The sequence below is a fragment of the Clupea harengus genome, chromosome 11 (genome assembly GCF_900700415.2).
Source record: "Clupea harengus chromosome 11, Ch_v2.0.2, whole genome shotgun sequence".
In the NCBI taxonomy this organism is placed as follows: Eukaryota; Metazoa; Chordata; class Actinopteri; order Clupeiformes; family Clupeidae; genus Clupea; species Clupea harengus.
The window spans coordinates 12,461,339-12,484,232 of NC_045162.1; the positions used below are offsets into that span (position 1 = coordinate 12,461,339).

Below are 22,894 nucleotides of genomic sequence, written 5' to 3' on the forward strand. Positions count from 1 at the left end.
CAATCAGTTAACTTAGTGTTTGAGCCAGACTTTGACGTGCAGACATGGAAAAACCGCCCCAATAAATGTATACACACACACTCACACATGCTCACACATATTGTATGTCTGCTAAATACTAGTCTTTTACATACACTTTTGTATGTGCATACCAGTGATGGGGAAGCTGCTTTGAAAGCATAGCTTTGCAAGCTACCAATTACTTCACACTGGAAGAAGTTGAACTACAGCAAAGCTACCCTGTGGAGAAAATCTAGTTAGATTAACCAGAGCAACTCAAAAAAGTAGTTCAAACTACTTTAATAAAAATGATCAATTGACAATGTGCATGTGATAAGGAATTACAAGAAAATATAACCAGAAAGTCACATACCAGGGAAAAATGCCGCTCAAATGAGTTTGTTGCAAGAAGTGCCTACTTGTTCACAGGTCAAACATAAACCAACAAAATAAATGGGACAGTGCAAGGAATGTCAGCTAGTAATAGTGGCCATGGTGGTTCTTCCTCAGGCTGAGAGTCAGGACGATTATCCATGATGACGTTGTCGCTGTGAGAGCGTTGACCAACTTTGCACACGCACTACACAAAGGTCAAGTCTGTGGTGGCTGCCTGACGAATGCATGGCCCTGGAAAGCCTTCACAGTGGTCAGGATGAAAAAAAAAGGGGGCAGGGCTGGTCAAAGGGGGTTCAATTAGAGAGGCAATAGTAAAATAAAACAAAATAAAAACATTCCTTTTATGGCCCAACATTGTTTGTAGATTCAACTACACAAAGAGTGGCAACAAAGTCTTAACCACTATGCAAATATGAATGTAGCTGTACTACCAGCAAGCTGCTGCAAAATAGCAGTTCAACTACTGATTTAATAACATGTAGTTTACTACTCCCAAACACTGGTGCATACACATGTACACACAAGCCCACAAACCCAGAGCCCAGTCATTGATGTTGACATGGGAGGAAACCATACACGTCTGTGCCTTCAGCACTGATGCCCAGATGATTGCTGCTGTCATGAGCCACTAGACCTAAATTTCCCTCGGGATTAATAAAGTATCCATCTATCTATCTATCTATCTATCTATCTATCTATCTAGACCTCAGTGAGCTGCCCAGAATGGGAACAGTGTGAAAGGGAATGAAATCGATTTCTAGTGTCACGCCTGCAGGTGGTGCAGACATGGGGTTTGAAGGATGTTGTAATAAGTTATGTTATTTTGGACTCTTGAGTGGTTCAAACCAAGTCATATGACTGCTCATACCTTTCTTGATACCTGTTCAATGTGCACTATGTCTGTTTGACGTAGCCCAATGCAGACTTTGCCATAAAAACGCGTAGGCATGTAGCCTGTGTTGACTTTTTAAACTTACTGTGCGAGTGCCTCATTTTTTTTTTCATTTTTTATTCAAGTGATACTATTTTGTATTCTTAGGATAATCTGATTCAGGAAGTGAGTTAGCTTTGGCGTGTTTCTTTCAGGGGACACCCAAAGGCAGAAAAGCAATATGGCAAGGCCTGTTTCTGTGTGATGACTGGGTGTAATGTTATTGTTCTAATTTACATCAACAGTTTGATCTTATTTATTTTCTATGCCAAGTTCATTGACCTATCCCTATCTTGAGAAGTAACTGTTGTGTATTTTTTTCTTGCTCTTTTCCTCTCTCTCTCTCTCTGTCTCTCTCCCTCTCTCTCTCTCTCTCTCTCTCTCTCTCCCCTCTCTCTCTCTATCTGTCCCTCCCACTACATCTCTCCCTCACTCACTCTCTCTCTCTCTCTCTTTGTTCCTCCCTCTACCTCTCTCTCCCTCACTCTCCCCAAATGCCCCAGGGTTCCACATGACCCCGCGTGTCTCCTCTATCGTGCCCGAGAGCTGCCTGCTGATCGTGGTGGGGTTGCTGGTGGGAGGGCTCATCCAGTTGGTGGGCCAGAAGCCACCTCCGTTGGGGCCCGACCTGTTCTTCCTGTGCCTGCTGCCACCAATCATCCTGGACGCCGGCTACTTCTTGCCCATCCGCCCCTTCACCGAGAATGTGGGCACCATTCTGATCTTCGCTGTGGTGGGCACCCTCTGGAACATCTTCTTCGTGGGTGGCTTGCTGTATGGCATATGCCAGCTGGAGGGCATGCACCTGGGCCAGGTGGACCTGATAACGTGCCTGCTGTTCGGGTCGATCATCTCGGCCGTGGACCCGGTGGCCGTGTTGGCCGTGTTTGAGGAGATCCACATCAATGAGCTGCTGCACATCCTCGTGTTCGGGGAGTCGCTGCTTAACGACGCTGTCACCGTGGTGAGTGGGAGGGGATTGGATGGGATGAGGGGCAGGCAGAACTCTGTTAGACATTAACAGGTCTTCAGATGTCCTGGCATCAAAACCAGGAAGCTTTTAAGAACTTGTTCTTCATTAAACCCTTTGTACTTTCAGTCTGAGAACAAATCATTGAATAACTAAGGGTTTGTTGCTGACTCCTTAGAAATTGGTTCTTTGTAGGTCCTTTTAAAACAAGTTGCTCCAAAAATCTTTGCTGGCAGGGTGTTTTAACAGGGCTGAAAGACATCTGAAGTTAAACCTTCCTGGGCAGAGAGCAATTTGCAGAAGTTCGTTTTAGTTTTTTCGGTCACAAGACATGTAGTCGGATATTTCACCACTAGGTCAAGAAGTCCTCTTACTTTGCGTAAGCGTTTGACAGAAGCTCTTGGTTTGATAAAACTTGGAGTTTGGCGAGTGGAGCTGAAACGGTGGTTCATCACAAACCTTTTCACAAGGGGAAGGCTAAACTCTCTGTCTTCCTATTTTTGCCATTCATGACTTTTATCAACACAGACACATTGAGAACTCTATCTCTAGTTCCACAGAGATCTCGCCCTCTAGTTCCTGCCTGAGGTGAACTTTGCTGGATTGTTGTTCCTCTCTGTGTGTTCATCGCTGCTTATCACCACCAGAGCAGGGACTGGGAGGCCTTTGGAGCTGGTAGCTCATTGAGAAAAACACATTTGCTTCCAGGCGTTAAGTAATTACCATGCCAGTGTTTCCCAGCGTGACGAACGTAAGGCACATATCATCTGCCAATTGTATGCTCTATTAAATACCAGGAAATGTTTGTCATACCCATTTGTTTTGTATCATACCCATGAGATCTTGTTAATTCCTATTTATGAAAAGAAATTCTCAGTCAGTACTACAGGTTTACAAAGAATGCTAACAGCTAACAGCATTCTGCAGCAGGCTTGAAACGGAAGATGTAACTATTCCAGTGTTTCTGTCGGAGGGTTGTTAAGCATACCTGCTGTTCTGGTTGCTGAATTGGAATAATCGCTGTTGCTACCTGAGTGACATGGACGGGTCTGTTTAGTATGCCGCGTTGACGTGGGCCCCGTGTCGAAATCCATGTCACCTCTGATTTTTCACTTCATCGCTGTGGTTCAGTGAAGTGTGAAATCCTTCCTGCTGTTTTCTTCGCATGAAATGTCCACATCACTCGCATGTTGTTACTCGCTTCAGTTTTTCTCCTAAATGTCGTCGTTCTATTCTGTCGACGTCCATCCACTGTGTTTTGAGTGTTTACCTGCTGTGACAACTTGAGCCCTTTGGTGAGGCTCTGGATGCTGCCATTGCCAGGGGGTCTAATCTATTTCATCATGGGCTCCTGGAGTTTGGGAGCAGGGGGTTTATCTGACAGACAGGGCCGCTACTCCAGGGGCAAACAGAGGGATCAATACAATTAGTCTTTGTGTGTGTGTGTGTGTGTGTTTGTGTGTGTGTGTGTGTGCCTGCTCTCTCATCCTCTCCTGCAGGATAAACACTCTCACACGCACACTCCCTCTCGCTTCATCTTCTGAACTCATGGCTCTCCAGAAAGCCCAGTGGTACATTGGCTGGCAACAGTTGCTGCCGACGTGATTGAACAGAGCTCTCTAACTGTTTTGCCATAGGAAATTCTCTCATGGAGTCACAGCTTTCTAATGAACTGAGTGGTGTGACCATTAAGAATCCATTACCGATACAGTACCCACAGATGCTAACTTTTCTGGGTCTGTGGAAATGCTACTGGGAAGAATTGATATTGGATAATCCATCAATGTGCTTATTGCTCTGAAAGCTATTTGAGTGTCTGTTGAAATAATAACTTTAATGACTAATAGTCCCTGGTGGGTGCTTAGTGTGGGATGAGGAAAGGAGATGAAACGTCTGTGGTTAATACCAGACTGCATAGAGGCACCGGTGTGGTTAATACCAGACTGCATAGAGGCACCGGTGTGGTTAATACCAGACTGCATAGAGGCAGCGGTGTGGTTAATACCAGACTGCATAGAGGCACCGGTGTGGTTAATACCAGACTGCATAGAGGCAGCGGTGTGGTTAATACCAGACTGCATAGAGGCACCGGTGTGGTTAATACCAGACTGCATAGAGGCAGCGGTGTGGTTAATACCAGACTGCATAGAGGCACCGGTGTGGTTAATACCAGACTGCATAGAGGCAGCGGTGTGGTTAATACCAGACTGCATAGAGGCTCTAGTGTAACTGGAGGGGAAAACAGCTTCATTAACCTTGAGTGAGGCCTTTAGAGGGGGGAATCTCTCCCTTTTTAAATCTGAGCACTAATCTCACTCTTTTTTTCACCCACTTCTTTTTCTCTTCTTCTTTTCTGTCATTCCAACTTCTTTACCCACACTCTGTCATTACCTCTCTCCCTTTTCTTCATTACCTCTCCCTGTATCCATCTCTCCTCCCCTCTCTTTTTTCCCTCCCCCTCTCTCTCTGTAGGTGCTGTACCATCTCTTTGAGGAGTATGCCGGCGTTGGGCATGTGACGCCGCTCGACGTCGTGCTGGGCATCGTGTGCTTCCTGGTGGTGTCGCTGGGGGGCATTCTGGTGGGCGCCATCTACGGCATCCTGGCGGCGTTCACCTCACGCTTTACCTCGCACACGCGCGTCATCGAGCCCCTCTTCGTCTTCCTCTACAGCTACATGGCCTACCTGTCCGCCGAGGTCTTCCACCTCTCCGGCATCATGGCGTGAGTCTCACCTGGTCCTCCCTCCATCCCTCCCCCAGGGCTAAAGCTGTTGAGCATAGCACCGGCTAAGCCGAGCTCACGGCACAGATTTCAATCCCTGAGAGCTAACAGACTAATAGCCAAAACACATGCATTATTAAATATATAACACCAGACTAAATGTGTTTCAGATATACCTATTGTGTATTATTATGTTTTGTTGCATTTTGGCCGCGGCATTTTCAAAGGCTTTTCGGTTCCACTGTGGCGGCTTTTGACAATGCAACCCTGTCGTCGCCGCGTGGACAGGCGAAAACTGAGCTTTTTGATGTCGCTCAGCTAACATATCAGTTTCTGCTGCTTCATGTAACATTAGCATCTCATCTGATCTGTCATTTCTCAAAGTATAGCATGACTTGTTGCACTCCTGAACTCAACAAAGAGAGTTCGATTTCATTTAGTGAAACATTTAATGGCCTATCATCACCATGGGGGTTTTCAGCATAGTCAAACAAACCACAAGAAAGAGGAGGGGGCTCCACAATCCTTGTGTATAGCCTATAGTGGGTAAATGGTGCAGTAGTCTGAAAAGTTGATGGTAGATGATTATTATTATTATTATTATTATTACGTTTTAATTTAATTTTTGATGTATTTATGTTTTGGTGCACTTGGTGCCCTGCATGTAGCCTACTGTACATATACTGCACATTCGATAACAAGGATGTGGTTCATCTGCGTGTTCCTCTTTCTCTTCTTGCTCGTTCTATCTCTGAAACCAGGACTGTAAAACTACTGCTGATCTGTGAGTCGAACTTCAGAAAAGTCATGTGTGGTAAACCGACCGCGTTTTAGACATTCTAGTGTTAAGGCGAGGTTAGGACATTTACAAACGGCATGTCCACTCAGAGGAAGGTATAATGATGAAATTAAAAGTGAGTTGAGCAGGAATGTGGAACCAAAGACAAACACCCAAAAAAGGAGAGAGTGAGGGATAGAGAGTGAGGGATAGAGAGTGAGCAAGATTTAATTTGCAGGAGAGAGAGAAACGGCGAGAAAACCAAATAGAGAAGATAGAGGGAGGGTGACAGAGGGAGTTGTGATTCCAAGAGACCCTGGCTGTCCTAACGGCTTGTTGACTTCATGAGTATGTCAGTGATGTACAACCAGACCATGAGAAAAAGGCCTGATGAGTTATAGACATCTCCCCCAACACACACACGCACACACACACACACACACACACACACACACACACACACACACATACTTCCTGTCCATTTCTCAGTCTCAGTGTATCCTCGGATGAGACCTCTCTCCACTGGATATTAAAGACATAAAGCAGGACAGTGATATTGACAACCCTGGTGAGGGACATTTGTCCTGCTCCTTTTGACAGTCCATGGCCGCGCTGTGCCGGCATCGCCCTCAGTCCACAGAGGAGCCATTCCTCTTCTGCTGCCGAGGCGAGGTCCGTTTGCATCAGGGGCCGATAGAGGAAGAGCTGCTGAGCGATTGGTTCATTTCTGCCCAGCAATCTTTCATCACCACTTGTTTTCTCTTTTATACATTAGAACAGGGCGAGCGGGATGTTCTCTGTATGGACAGGGATGTGTGTGTGTGTGTGTGTGTGTGTGTGTGTGTGTGTGTGTGTGTGTGTGTGTGTGTGGTGTGTGTGTGTGGTGTGTGTGTGTGTGTGTGTGTGTGTGTGTGTGTGTGTGTAGTGAGAGGCTCCAACTATCAGGATGAGTAATGACAGTATTAGGATATAGGTAATAACATGACTATGACATGGTTATGTCAGCCTAATGATGGCAGGCTCAGGTAAAGTCTTACAGGGTTAGGGTCAGGGTCAGGGTCAGGGTCAGGGTCAGTGTCTCGTCTCGTGAGAACAAGATGCCTTGTTATCTGTCAGGGCTAGAAATGTGTGAGACTGGTATGATCGAGACCCTAAGGAGGTAGACACCATGGATAAGAACCAGTTGCTGGGTCCATGGCTGCAACACGGTGGTGACATTTCTGACACCTAACCACCAGCTGTCAGTGTGATGTCCTGGTGAAAAATTAAGTTGCAGTCTAGTGGGTAGACAGGGAAGCTGTTCAGAATGTCACGGGTCATGTGACTTGGGAGGAAAGGGGCAGCCAGTCATCTGCAGTGCAGAATGTTTTTTTTCCCTCCTGTGACAAATCAGTTACCTGTGTGAATCCAGCCATGTTGAATAGATTCTACCAGTTCTGAGGTTGCCTTCCTCTCTCTCTCTCTCTCCCTCTCTCTCTCTCTCTCTCTCTCTCTCTCTCTCTCTCTCTATCTCTTTCTCTCTCTCTCCCTGTCAATTTTTCTCTCTTCAGCCGTAAAACATAAAACTAAGCGCAACTGAACCATGAGACAGAAACGCCAGAGTTAAGCGTTCCGTAGCCAGGTATTATCTCTGCTACTGTGGAGAATTCTGTCTGCTCAAATTATTCAGAGACACGATTCAGCCACCCCCATCATCATTCTCTGCACACTTAATCACAGGGGGTGTATGGGGTGGGTTTTATCCATAGTAACACTCTTGCTCTGCATGCTGCTGCTTAGTGTTGATTCATAATGATCCGTTGATGAGGGAAGAGAAGTGTCTAGTATTTTGCTTTATTATCCTTAGGTGGTCATCTACATGCTGTCAAGCGCTGACCTGTGTGTACTTGTGCCAAGTGGACTTTACTAATACAGCACCACACCTGCACACATCTGTGTCCTACACACACAGTGTCCTACTACACACACAGGCCTACTACACACACATGCCTACTACACACACAGGCACACACATCCTACTACACACACATCCTTCTACACACACATCCTTCTACACACACAGGCCTACTACACACACAGGCCTACAGAAGACAGAACTGTGTTTGTCCTCAAGACAGACTCAGAGAGGGTTGCGGTGGATGAGTAATGGCGTGAGCTGGTTATTCCTGCCTTCTCATTAACATCAGTGTGATTTAGTGTGTAGAAGGAACATACTTCTCAATTCTGTCTCATACTTCTCCATACTATATCATTTAATTTGGAAAGCTGTATCATTTCCATTTGATGAAGCTTTGATTGCTTTGGATGTGATCGTACTAATGGTTTATGTATGCATGTCTATGTGTGTGCGCGGGTGTTGTCCAGATGTAGAACTTATGGCCATATAACCGTATAATTGCTGAATGATTTTCATTGGCCCCCTTGCGTCACATGTCTGCTTCTCTGTTTACCCCATAGTCTGATTGCCTGCGGAGTCGTCATGCGTCCCTATGTGGAGGCCAACATATCCCACAAGTCCCACACTACCATCAAGTATTTCCTGAAGATGTGGAGCAGCGTGAGCGAGACGCTCATCTTCATCTTCCTGGGTGTGTCCACGGTCGCCGGGAACCACTCCTGGAACTGGACCTTCGTCACATCCACGGTCATCCTCTGTCTGGTTTCTAGGGTTCTCGGTGAGTGTGTGTGGAGTGTGTTTGTGTGTTTGAAATGTCTGTGGAGTGTGTTTGGGGTCACTGTCTGCTGTTTTATTGCACTCTGGGGTTGCATGAGGACATATCCACATCATACTGGTTTCAGGTAGGGGAAAAAGAGGGATGTCAGACATATTTGTAGTTTTTAAAGAAATTACTTACAAATAAAGTCTTGGGCCACTTATATCAACGGTGCTTGTGTTTTTTAATTAATGATTCGTTGATTGATAAACATGTCAGTCTGAAATTGGCGTATCAAATTGTGGCCACTTGACTACAAATTCCCAGCTGCTTTCAGTTGCCAGTCTCTAGTGGAAGTGCAACTCTTATGGTATTTATCCACGGTTGTACAGTTGTCTATTGTAAATGTTTGTTCATAGTGATGTGTGTAGTGCATGTGTGTTAGAGAAAGTGGATTTTCTTGTTCTTTTTTAAAGTCTAAAGAGATGCATCAAAAACATTGTAGTACTACAGTAGTACTGTATGTCTATGTCACACACACACACACACACACACACACACACACACACACACACGGTCACAAAATGTAGGTGTGTATTTCATGAATAGCATGAATTGGAACCTATTGTGAGTTTGACATATTCAACATGTTAAGCCCCATTCCGTCTTTCGTGTACAATGCTGAAGTTAATCTTTGCTTACTCATTTGAAACCTTAATATTAACCTAAATTAATTTCTCTTCAAGGGGTGGTTGGCCTGACCTTCATCATCAACAAATTCCGTATTGTTAAACTCACCACCAAGGACCAGTTTATTATTGCCTACGGTGGCCTGCGAGGGGCAATTGCCTTCTCTCTGTGTTACCTGCTGGACCCTGTTCACTTTCCTAAGAGAGACATGTTCCTGACAGCGGTCATCACAGAAATCTTCTTCACTGTTTTTGTGCAGGTAAGTACATCAGTACATTGGAGACACACACACACACACACACTCACACACACTCACGCACACTCACGCACACTCACAAACAAATACGTTATTTACTAGGGGTGGGGAAAAAAATAGATTCTTCGATTTCTCTCGATTCTCTCTAGAACGATTCTGTCTCGATTCAGAAAAGTTCATAATCGATAAAAAAAAAAAACACATCCGTTTTGTGTTGAAATGCAAGCTGCATCGATTATTGCATTGTTCATAGAAAATCATAATTGTGACAAGGAAAAGCTTTTTCTCTAATAAAAAAATAGAGAAGGTAATTCATCTGTTGATTTTCTTTAATTATCAAACACAAAGTAGGAAGTGATTTGAGACTCTGAGTAGCAAACTCAAATGTTTTAAAAATCGAGATGCATCGATAATCGTTTTATCGGTTTAGAATTGATAATCGATAATCGGTTTAGAATCGATAATCGGTTTAGAATCGAATCGTTGACCTCTGAATCGGAATCGAATCGTGAGGTGCCGAGATTCCCACCCCTATTATTTACACAGAAACCTGCTGTCTTAGTGAAATATATATTTGCTATCCACAAACAGTGCACACACAGTTCTAGTTTGTGGTCTTCATTTTTGACACAATGTCAGATATCAGCGTTGTCTGTGACTATGGTTATGTGTATGTTGAAGTGTGTAGAAGTATATTGAATGTGACCCTCATGAAACTGGGTGTGCAATTTATTCAATGAGGGATTAAGGGAAATGGCACTCACCAGTTGTTTGAGTGTCTTTGTCTGTAAGTGTCCAGAAATGCTGTGTGTCTGCTGCCCTAATTTTACATAGTATCTGCTTTGAGTAGATACTATTTCTGTTGACACAGGCTGTAGAAAGCTGTGTTCAGGTTTAACACAGGCTGGTTTGCTATAGAAAGCTGTGTTCAGGATTGACACAGGCTTGTTTGCTGTGGAAAGCTGTGTTAAGGGTTGACACGGGTTGGTTTGCTATAGAAAGCTGTGTACAAGGTTGAACCCTCCACCCTGTTGTGGTTAGCATGACTATTTTTGAGTATGTGTTCGTGAAGTGAGTTAACATGCACATGGCCTTTGCAGTGGTCACTCATTCCTCCACTGCTCTTCCTGTTGTAGGCTTTGTATTTGAAAAAGGTTTGGCTTTGTCTATGAAAAAGTACACCGCAGTTGTTCTAAGTTGCCATACACACACAGACACACACACTCTACTCTGTAGCAGAGCTTGTAAATTTGTGCAAGTTGTTGAGTTGGTCCTGTGTGTTTGTTCATCTGATGATGGCCTTGCATGAGGGGTTTAGCTGGGCCAACAGTGGCTTTGCCCAAAATAAACCCTTTTCAGAGGCAGCAGCGCCAGATGATGTATTCATCTGTGCCAGATTTGCAAGGGCAGATTTCAGTCTGTCATTAAATGATGTTACACAAGGTGCTCAAACTCTCTGATAATGACACGTTTATGTGGCTATGCTAATTCATTTTGTGTGTGTGTGTGTGTGTCTGGTGTGGTGGCGTGTGTGGCTAATGTCCACATCTGTTATGTGGTTATAGCAGTGATTGTTTGTGTGGGGCCTCTGTGACCACTGTCCAGCACAATTAACAACAGTGTCTTCAGAGTGTTTACACCTGCATATAACACTGATTTGTGTGACTTCATGTGGGTGAAGTGCACCTGCCTAAGCCATGAGGGCAAAGGAACTGCCTGCAGCGCTCAGAGACGGGATTGAGTCCAAGCACAGATCTGGGAAAGGCTGAACAATGGCTGCTGCATTGAAGGTTCTCAAGGACACAGTGGCTTCCAGAATTCTTAAATGGAAGTTTGGAACAACCGGGCCTGGAGCTGGCCTAGTGCTGGACGCCTGTGTGTGTGTGTGTGTGTGTGTCTATCTATCTATCTATCCAGTGGCGTAACGTAGTAACGACGGGCCCAGGTGCAAGATATTATGACGGGCCCCCCTAGTGAACGCAAAAAAAAAATCGTAGCGTTCCCTACTTCCACAACCGCGTCTAAAAAAAACGCTAATCAAAGGTGTTTGTTATCGATATAAATAGTGTTTAATTAATCAACCTTACATATTTCAGAAGTGATGGGTGTGTACACAATGAACTAAGTCTTGTTTGACTCTCAGCAGGAACATTTCTTACCGTAAAAATTGTTAACTGTTGCATGGTTGCTGACACACCACTGAGGGCAGAAACAGCGATTCTGATCCCAGCTGAACTGCTGCACTGCTGACTCCGTGGGCTGGCGACTAGTTGACGGCTAGTTCAAAAGCCAAAATAATCTAATTTAGGCAGCTTTGCCGCCTTCTCCTCCTGTTCTTTTTTCTCTTGCCCTTTTCTACTTCCACTCTTGTGCTTAAAGGGCATTGTTACGAGTAAAGTTGTGCTGTGCAGTGCTCAATGAGCTAGGTTATCAGACCTTCAGACCTAGGTTATCAGAATTGGTTTAACTATAGCGTATTGTATTGTCACATGATCAAATAGAGACTTGACATTGGACAACAACATACATATTACCCAGCAATCATCATTGCTAATCACAAAAATACCAAAGAAAATAAGAACTTATTCATTTAATTGAATAGTGTTTTGATAGTTTCTATAGTGTATGTAGGATAAGCATATGATTTTGTTATAAATTGCTACTTTTCACCAAAAAATAATAACAACCATGACTGAGATAAGTTTGCCCTTTCAGGTGTATATATAGCATTTGACACTACCTTCAATTTTAAAATGGCGTGTATTTGAACATAAGCATACCCGAGAAAATTTGACGCAAAGCAACCTTCGCTGATAGGGGGCCCGTAAAGTTACGCGTGTATATCTTTGGGCCCGGCTACGGGCCCCGACACCTCATGGGCTCAGGTGCAGCCGCACCTGCTGCACCCCCTATAGTTACGCCCCTGTATCTATCTATCTATCTATCTATCTATCTATATATATATGTGTGTGTGTGTATATTACACACATATGTACATATATACACTCATTTATACATATATATACACACACACACACACGCCTATGAATACCCATCAATACAGGAACTCCCGGCCAAGGACGTCAACCAGCTCCAGAATGACTATGAGTTGGAAAACCTTACTGTGCCATTCTCAAGGACAGTTAGGTTGTGTGCCAGCTGACTGCGCACACATAATGAGGATACCATGATAATCTCCCAAGGCAGGGCAAACCCCCTTTGTGTGTGTGTGTGTGTGTGTGTGTGTGTGTGTGTGTGTGTGTTTGTGTGTGTGTGTGTCCTTTACTGTTGACCCTCGCATGGTGTTCCTGACATGGCATTGGCCTGTAACTCATGTAAGATATTGGCAGAAGGTGACAAATGTGTGTTTGTGTGTGTGTGTGTGGGGGGGATGTCACTGACCTTTTGTCCTAAAGATAATCCACATATGAATTGCACACTCACATGTACTGTATGTCAAAAGGGGAACAGGCAGGGCCCACACTTAGATCACAGCTATCTGTGTCAGCTTGTGTAATGTTAGAATTTTAAAAACAGCTTCTCTTCCAGTTGCTGGTTTGCACTGACCCAGCATATTATGCCCCAGTTGTGCGATGTTTGTACCACATGCGGGCTGATGGGGGACTGTGTTGGCACATAAGGGGGTATGCGGGCTCCAGTCGTGTGTGTGTGTGTGTGTGTGTGTGTGTGTCTGCGTGTGCGTGTCTGCATGCGCGTGTGTGTTCAGGCTGCACATTTGTTTGCTGATTTTAGCGACCCAGAACAGGTGGCATTTTGCCACTCAGGGCACATGAGGGAAACCCTCCTTTGAATGTCCACCGCGCAGCTGACAAACACCACAGTGTGTCTGACAAGCACCACTGCGCAGCTATCACAGCTAACGCAGCTATCACAGCTATCACAGCTATCACAGCTATCACAGCTAACACAGCTATCACAGCAAACACAGCTAACACAGCTATCACAGCTAACACAGCTAACACAGCTGTTTGACCTTACAGTGTCTAACCTTGCACTAACCTCGTGTTTGTTAGTAGAAGTCCTTTTTCCGTAAGGGACTGACATAAGTTGATGTGTATGGATGTAGTCAGCACTGAAATGCCTTTCTCTCTCTCTCTCTCTCTCGTGTGTGTGTATGTGTGTGTGTGTGTTTGTTTTAGGGCATGACGATTCGGCCCCTAGTGGATCTGCTGGCTGTGAAGAAGAAGCAGGAGACCAAGCGCTCAATCAACGAAGAGATCCACACACAGGTGCTCCCCTCCTCCCCTCTCCTCTCTTCTCCTCTCCTCTCCTCTCCTGTAGGAGGTGTAGGTTACTTGCCTCTACTCACAAAATACAACATTCAACCTGTCCTATGTTGTCTCACAAGTTTCATATACACATCATGCATATCACTCATATCATGGCTGAGGAACCACAGAGTCAGGCCAAGCACAGAGAAACTGCTTCTGGTCATGAGTCATCCATTGCGCATGTTTTTAGATGCACTTTACTGCCCTCTGCAGGTGGCCTGGCAGCATTGCACCTGAATAATCAGCCATAACTCAGTTTAGTTTTTTTACTTGACTCATCGTAGAAGTTGCCTTGTCTTGAGGCAGTGTAGGTTTCCCTGGATACTTGAGCTGATTGGCATTGGTGCTGACCTATGGAGTGCTTGCGGCACTGTGGTTCTCATCTCTCTCTTTCTCTTTCTCTTTCTCTCTCTCTCACACACACACACACACACACACACACACACACACACACACACACACACACACTCTCTCTCACTCATTCTCTCTCTTACACTTAAACACATACACTCACAAACATGCACAGACACACATGCATCTCTCTTTGTGTGGGCCTTTGTGTGTGTTTGTGTCTCCTTAACGAGCAAGCACTGCTGTCGAAGAAAGGGCTGCATTTGACAGCAAGGGATTAGTATCCTCTAGGGCTAATTATAAACTTGGAAGAAACACGCACACACACACGCACGCAAACACACACACACACACACACACACACACACACACACACACACACATACACCATTAGTCTCCTTGTGGCCCATCATCTGTCTCCAGGGGGCTTGCATAAGACCTGATGAGTCACCAGGTGAAGAAGGAAAGCTTCCTAGCATCTCATTCTCTAGCGTACACCACCGCCAGAAACCAGCCAGCCCAACGTGAGGTCACAGCAGGCTGCTGGCCAATGTATTTGGAATTGTCTGTTTGATGTTGAGCAGAGACGTAATCTAGCTATTCAGTCCCAATTAAAGGTCATTTGCGTTGTCTTGTAGTAAGAAGCATTGGGCTAGAGGGCCCGTGTCCAGAAACAGAGATGAAATCAATCCTTATGAAAGAGACTGATGGTACTGAGATCTGGAACCGGCCCCAAAAAACGTTCTCCTTTCCCCTGGAGGCAAACAGACCAGATAGGACTTAAAAGCAGGCAAAAAGACTTGGCCATGTCCATACATTTCCACGTTAGTGGTTACGTTGGATATGGAATAGATGTGGATTAAACAGCGGACTAAACGAATATCAATCAAATCAGTGATCACTAATCAAAGATTTGAAATCTGTTGTTCACCTGTTGTTATAAGACAGTGATGTCAGTCGACTGGGTAAGACGTGGGGATTTTCAAGCTCTGTAGCACCACTGTTGATTGTTTTTCAGCATTTACATCTGAGCAGAAACATTGTTGCCATAGAAACATCAAATCATCTTTCAGACTAAAACACACACACACACACACACACACACACACACACACACACACACACACACACACACCCTCACATGTACATGTACATGTATCATCCCTGCTGTTCATCACCTGTTCTCTATCTCTGTATTTCTCTCTCTGTTGCTCTCTGGGTTGTTGTCGTGTGCTGAAAGCTGACCTTTTTGTGCCCTGCCCGCTGGTCTTTCATTTCTAGTTTCTGGACCACCTCCTAACTGGCATTGAGGATATCTGTGGGCATTATGGCCACCATCACTGGAAGGACAAGTAAGTTACCATACCTCATTAGGGAGACCATTAGCCTTTTCACTCAAAGGCACTTAAAAAAACAGAAGCTTTCTATGAAGCAATGAAGCATTAAGCTGAGTATGTTTCCGTGATCTCTGAGCTGCCGATGGTATTGTGAGAGCATGTTCAGGCGCAGAGGAAATGAACAGACCTCCCTGTCTCTCTCTCGCGCTCTCTCACACACACACACACACACACACACACACACACAGACTTCCTGTGTTTGTCCTTCAGGTTCCTTTTCAACTGCACTGACCTTGCTCCACACTGCCATCTGCTGGTTTGCTGTAGTTTCACCTTCCTATATGTCATATCCTATGAAATGACAACAACACATTCAAATATGCATTCTCTGAGGGTTCTTAATTTAGGCAAAATAGGCAATTGTCCTGTTCGGCAGTTTCCAGGATTTGATGGAGATGATAACTATTAGAAATACTAAATGGAAACCCCAATTTCTTTTCTCTCTCCCCTCCCTATCTCAATTGATGATAATGGTAATCTTTGGTTCACTTGTTTTTATGGAATTGGTGCTCCTCTACCATGGCGTGAGTTATGGCTACATGGTAGCCTTGATCCAGATCAATAAAAGGGTTGTAAACACCTCCTCTCCTCCCTCCCTTCCATCTGTCTATCTGTCTCTCTTGTCCCTCAGGATGAACCGCTTCAACAAGAAGTACGTGAAGAAGTGCCTGATTGCGGGCGAGCGCTCCAAGGAGCCACAGCTCATCGCCTTCTACCACAAGATGGAGATGAAGCACGCCATTGAGCTGGTGGAGAGCGGCGGCGGTGGCGGTGGCCATGCCAACGTCAAGATGCCCTCTGCCATGCCTTCCACGGTCTCCATGCAGTCAGTGCCGCTCTTCTCATCCCCTCTATCTGCTCTTCTTCTCCTCTGCCCCTCTCATTACAATAGCACAGATAGGATTTATGGTTGTATATTAAAATGTATAGTATAATTATATACTTTTCTCCCCACCAACTCACAAAAATCTTATTAAAAATGTAAAATCTTATAAATAAAATGATTTCTCTGAAGAACTTTTTAATGTATTTGAATGTCTGTATTGATGGCCATTTCCTGTTTATGATTCTTAACCTAAGTGAAGACTACGATCAGTATCCCAATATTTACAGAGATGAGGCTGAAGGTCTTCATTAGGGTGATGTAAATGTTTTGTATTTAAGATCTTTTCTATTTCTCCTGTGCAGGAACATCCAGCCCAAGAAGCAGCCAGAGAGGGTCCTGCCCCAGCTGCCCAAAGGCCGTGAGGAGGAGATCCGGAAGATTCTGCGCTCCAACCTCCAGAAGACACGGCAAAGGGTAACCACCCCTGTTAGCTTTCATACTGTAGTCCAGCTGCTGATCTCGGATCGGTGATGACCACCCCTGGTTCACCTGAGTGGACTACTGTCGTTTCGCTGAGGAACATTCTGACATTTAGTAGATGCTTTTATCCACAGTGGAGGCATACATTTTCATCTGTGCAACTGTTCCTTTGGTGTCAAACGTGTGACCTTGGTGTTGTTGGCACCTTGTGGTGCGTTCCGTTTACCTCGGAAGGAGGCAGCCATCTTGGATTCTTAAATCGGGTTGGTGAGGTTCATCCGAATTCCTTCATCCGACTTCAGGAGGTGTTTCTGTTGAAATGTCTATCTTGTAACTGGGAAATTACTACTTCTGAGCACAACTGGAACTGAAAATCATATACTATATACCAGTTTAAATATAGGAGAACAGAGCTGTAGTAAACATGGACAGGTTACAAAAGCCAAATCCAGACCAGTAGACCTTTGGTAACATTAGCCTTACCTTCCTCAGAGAAGTTGATTTTTTACCACAAGAAAGAGATGTCAGGGCTCGAAGTAATATCATTCTTCATATTCCTTTACTGCTTCTGACCAGTGCCATTTAGTCACACTCAGTCTGTGTTGGTTCATTTCATTTGACACCTTGATGGAAAAACAATCTGATTTGGTTACCACTTGCCCTAACGGAGAGTTTTTAAACAACTAATGAGACAAGACCAGATGAAAAGGTTTGAACATGATTAACTGTTTTATTTTAGCGTCATCAACTCTTTTATTTTAGCGCCATCAACTCTTTTACATGTTTGATTTTAAGAGCCCAATCTGTTTCTCACTATTACTGTCATCATCATCGCTGCAGCTAATGAAACAATGGCTTAATTCTTCCAACTCTGAAGTCCGCCTCATCTCACCGTTTTCAGCAGAAGCATTTTATAAAACTATTCTCAGTGTTTCTACCTCTACAAACTGTAGCGAGATGTTTATTGCATTTGAATATCCTGTTGTGTGCTTTTATGTCTCTCAGCTTCAGTCCTACAACAGACACACGCTGGTGGTCGACCCCTACGAGGACGGCTGGAACGAAATCCTCATTAAGAGGAAGAAGGTGATTGAGCTGGAGAAGAAGGTAGATTATCATGAACTCCCCCCCATGGTTCCCAGTCCTACTAATGCCATACTACTAACATACTGCCACTTGGGGAGAATCTCAAAGACCGTGTGGCCATCTTGCTATTTTTGTATTTCAGAAGGTATTGTGACAAGGACTCAGTCAAGCAGAACGCAAAGGTTTTTGGGTGTGATACTGAAAGATTTGTGTCCCAATGGCATCTAATCAAAATTAGATGATGAACTTAGGGATGTAGCGGGGATCTGGGTTACATTTTATATGCAATAGTGTGCAATGCTATGTAGATGGTCAAATCTAAGGTTGAATGATTGCATTTGAAATGATCATTTAAGCAAATCTCTTATAGATACACTCCCCTCGGTGGGCTGTATCAGTGACTGCAGACTGAATATGTCCTTTGCTGAAATGGTGACTTTGACTTTGAAATGTCTTCCTGCATAGATCAACCAGATGAGCAATTACCTCACAGTGCCCGCTCCGCCCCCTGATTCTCCCACCATGTCCAGGGCCCGACTGTCATCTGGTAAGCCAATCAGATTTTGGCAAGGCTACCAATCAAATCTCTCGATTTGGCAAGGCAGTCGAAACAAACTGCTGTGTAGAGATTAGCCTGGCCTTACGGAAGTCACTGAGAAAGTATTAATTGGTATTTAAGAGTTTGTGGTTTCATTTTTACGTGTTTTGCTTTCTTGAAAACTTGATATGTGGTTTGATATTAAGTAAACTGGGAATGCCGGTTTGTATGTATGAAGACGTGTGAGTGCACTTCGGTGCAACTGCATATCTAAGCCATTTACCACGCAAACTTTTCTTATAGTCTTCAATTTTTTATATCTTGAACATATTAGTAGGCTGTAAGGGCAACAGATATCACATGATCAGATTGGAGCACTTAACATTTTGACACATTTTTCATTTAGGGATGTAGTTTACAACCCAAAAAGATCTGAACAATATTTGGAGCATATTTGATGCTATTGCAATATTCATTAATCATACATTATTCACTATTTAAGATTGTCTAGTACAATGAGTGTATTTTTGTGTGTGTGTGTGTGTTTGTGTGTGCGAGTTTTTGTGTGTGTGTGTGTGTGTGTGTGTGTGTGTGTGTGTGTCACACCCCCCCAATCATATCATATATTTATATGTGTGTGTGATTGAGTTGGAAAGAGAGCTTTCCTCCTCACCTTTCTCCTTCTCTCTGTGCAGACCCCCAGGCATGGAGTGTCAAGCACGACTCCGACGGCGTTCCCTCCATCCAGGTGGACCTGGCCTCCCCTCAGTCTCCCCCCGACTCCGTCTGCATCGTGGATGATTTGGCCAAGTCCTCCGCTCTGTCCGCCGGCACCCGTGAGGAAGACGGGGGCCTGATGATGAAGCCGCCGTCCTCCCTCGCCGTCACCGCGCCGAAGAAGGATGAGAAGGGAGGAGAGCAGCAGGAGGAGGGGAAAGAACAGCAGCGTCTGATACGTTGCCTTAGCGACCCGGGCCCTAGTGCCGACGAGGAGGAGGATGAACCTTTCTTACCCTGAGAATGAGAATTTTTGGGGGGTGGGTGGGTAGGTGGAGGAGGATTTTTATAAGACCGTTAGGGGCAGATGTACTAGACGTTAGTGCCCGTTTTAGATGTAATGTCGCCATAATTTGCACCTAAAAACATGTACGAACACACCGCACATGGCTAAAACCGCATTCTCCCTGCTGCAGGAGCGCGAAATGATAAGTTGCCCATTGCATCATGGTAAGGTCGTGGGAAAAGTGGGAGATTCAGGCAAAATTATGGTAGAGTAGAATTACTAGCCTGTATTATCTCTCTATTTGGTGACACTATGTTAGCATGCATATCTTTTTTCTGATCGTTAAATTTGTGCTTTCTTTTCTGTTGGGCGGTGGTTCCATGATCTCTCTCAGTTGCATTTCCATTCAAATGCGGCCACAATTGAAGCATTCCTCTAATTTTAGGCGCTGCGAATTATGATTAGAGTAAGGCGACACACATTGATTATGGGATCAGCCGCAGGTTACGTACATTCAACGTAAAATCTAAAGACACAGCGCACGCTTTCTGCGAACGCCCCCTAGAGTACGTACATCTGCCCCTCAGTCTCTAAAACTTGACTACAAGCCAAATCTCAAACTTTAAGAGGAAAGACACCTAAGAACCTAAACCAATGAAAGAGTGATGTTCAGGGAGGGGGAAGGAAAGATCAAAAATAGCGATTTCTTTTTTAGCATTGCCATTTTTCTTGTTTAATTTTCCTTTTTTACATTGGAGGAAAATGGATGCTGCTATTTCGGCAATCTTGTTGATTTTTTGATGTTGGTTGACAAACCCCAGAATTAAGAGGGGAACAAAACTATGCATTACCAAAGGTTCAGACTGTTTTGATCTCAGACTAATGTGCTCTATGGTCAGTCTCCTATGGTCTGCTCCCAATGTTTCACATTTGTGTTTTTTTTTGCCTTTCTTTCCACACTGAGGACAATGGAGAAGGCAAATCGCTTCACCAAGTGCTTTCTATCAGTTAGGTAAAATTCTTATTTTCTCCCTTTTTATTGAGGAGTCCTCTGGAGCAATATGAAAGTGGTTCAACTTTTTTTTGTACCTCATTTACCTCATTGCTGGTGTGTAGCATACAGGTCAGTGGGAAGACTTGAGGTGTTTTGAGGTAAAGATTCATCTCTGTTGCTTCAATGCGGCAGACACACACACTTGTGCATGTACACACACACACACACACACAGGGTTATGGAGACCAGTGGCTTGTGTGATTAGTGTGATGTTTAGTATAGTAGGCCTATCAGCTTCATCAGTGTCATCAGTGTGTACGGCATTCTCTGTTCATAGCTGGCTGATCTGCTGAGTGGGAAAGACATGGTTGTGTGCACCATTTGATTTTCCTCTTTAGTTTGCTAACAGATATAAGTAATGTTGCACCAAGAGATTACCATATCCAAATTCAAACTTTGCACGTCATTTCTTATCATACCAAAAATGTTCTGTTTTTTTTTTTGGCTTTGGCTCTTTTGGGAACGTTTTTTTTCTTTGTGCCTTTATTATTCACAGTTGATATGGGGTTGATTGTTGTTGCTTATTTGATGCTTAATGCTTCATAATCACTGATGACATCACCGTTGCATCTTTGTGTGTTTGTCTCGTCCGGCTGGCATACTGTTCAACGGTATTTCGTCTGGCCAGTCATTGATGAACATCATCGTCAGCCTCTATCGTTCCTGCTTGAGCTCACGCATGTGGTTCAGCAACCTGCTGTTGCAACAAGTGCCATTTTTCAAGCGTGCCACTCACAAACGTTTTTTTTTTACTTTTGTCATTACTTCCAATCTCTCGCACCCTCTTCAGCTTTTGTCTGTCTTAATCGCCTTGCTGTTCTTCATGCTGATTGTTCACTCTCGTTACTTGAGCAGCTCCTGCTTTATATTGAATTGCATTTGGGACCTAGCTACATGGATTACACACCTGTTCATCTGATTGTTTGCACACATGCTAATTGCCACTGTTAGCTTTTAGAGACAGGGAGAACACATGACTGTGTACGGTGCCGAAAACAGACACATGTGTATGCGGAAGGCAAAACTCAAGCCATCAATTACTCTCAGCTCCGCTAAAAAAAACGTCCTTAGCATTGAGGCATGTTCTCCAGACAGACGAAACACAATGACTTTGTTTTGATTGGATGAATAATTGTGTCCTACTCTCCTGTCATGTACACATCCACAGTCTTAAAGCTTGTCACATTGATGTGGTGATTTCTACAAGCACATCTATGCATTACAGTGATCACTGTTGTAAATGTGTATAAAGACATTACTTGGATACACTGACAATGCCCTTTAAAACTGTAATATAAGAGTAATATATCAGTATGACCAGTGATCCAAGTGTCCACGCTCCTGTACAAAGACTAAGCAGACCTTGGCATTTCACTTGACCACAGACATGTTTTACTCCAGCTTGAACCATGGAACCTGAAGCAAATCAAAACATGCGATTTTGCACGCACAAAAATGTAGTCTCTTAAATTATAATGTCTGATTATATATCAAGTTGTATTCGTTCAATCAAAAGTCTTAAGATGCCTAGACATTTTTACATTTAATTTTGCATTACCAAAAAAGAGGGAGAGAGAGATTGTTTTTGTTCCTGTCTCTGTGCCTGCCTCATGTTGATCACTGTCCGATGTAACACGAGAAGGACGTGAAGTCTTTGAAGCCATTTTGGACATTGGGACAATGTCACACCACTATATATAAAGACTCCACAGTATTCTTCAACCCCCCCCCCCCGGTCACATTCTTTCCTCCTCTCCCCCCCCGTCTCTCTTCCCTCCTGTCTCACCTACCTTTGTGTCCCCCCAGGGTCATAATAACAGAGAGAAGGTCAGATTGATTTAAGCTTCCCTGTTCCATCACTGCTTCCAATTAAATTAGACAGTGAAATGTCAAAGCCAGTCGAATAGTACTCAGGGGTACAGCCAAGGTCAGCTGTGCGTGCGTGCGTGCGTGTGTGTGTGTGTGTGTGTGTGTGTGTGTGCAGACGTGTTTATGTGCATGTGTGTATATACGTGCGTGTGGGTGTGTGTGCAGACGTGTTTATGTGTGTGTATGTGTATGTGCGTGCGTGTGTATGTGTGTATGTACGTGCGTGTGGGTGTGCGAGCGTGTGTGTGTGTGTGTGTGTGTGTGTGTGTGTGTGCAGTGCATGTTGATGTGATCGTAACGATCCTCAGAGGAGCTATTTTGAGTTGGGGTTGAGTTAGGGAGCTAAACTGAGTTATTTTGATGACACAGCACCAGATCTCAGGATGGATATCATTATTATCATTTTTAAAAACCTTTTCATTTATTACGTACATATGGAATTTTTGTCGTGAAAACTTGGCAGCCGGCAAAATGTGTCCATCTGGTTGTACGACCTCATCCTCCCAAACCAGTTTTTATGAGATGTCTGGTGGAAAAAGAAGCATGTGGTATCTTTATGACATGACCGGAACAGGGTAACTAACCTCAAGTTGGTCTTGC

At 44.2% G+C, this 22,894-nt stretch overlaps 1 protein-coding gene across 2 annotated transcripts in view; it reads left to right on the forward strand.

Annotated features, from left to right (window-relative positions):
- The window catches only part of slc9a1a (solute carrier family 9 member A1a), a 41,778-nt gene extending 20,467 nt beyond the window's left edge, over positions 1–21,311 (forward strand). The window contains exons 2-12 of one of the 2 annotated variants that reach the window (XM_031577104.1): positions 1,831–2,291; positions 4,770–5,020; positions 8,256–8,473; positions 9,199–9,401; positions 13,559–13,648; positions 15,323–15,393; positions 16,070–16,264; positions 16,627–16,738; positions 17,750–17,851; positions 18,296–18,377; positions 19,064–21,311. In XM_031577104.1, coding sequence (XP_031432964.1) covers positions 1,831–2,291; positions 4,770–5,020; positions 8,256–8,473; positions 9,199–9,401; positions 13,559–13,648; positions 15,323–15,393; positions 16,070–16,264; positions 16,627–16,738; positions 17,750–17,851; positions 18,296–18,377; positions 19,064–19,386 — 2,108 coding nt within the window. In that variant the 3' untranslated portion in view covers positions 19,387–21,311. The remainder of the gene's footprint in view (positions 1–1,830; positions 2,292–4,769; positions 5,021–8,255; positions 8,474–9,198; positions 9,402–13,558; positions 13,649–15,322; positions 15,394–16,069; positions 16,265–16,626; positions 16,739–17,749; positions 17,852–18,295; positions 18,378–19,063) is intronic. The other variant, XM_031577105.1, reaches the window with a different exon arrangement.
- Positions 21,312–22,894: the final 1,583 nt, after the last annotated feature.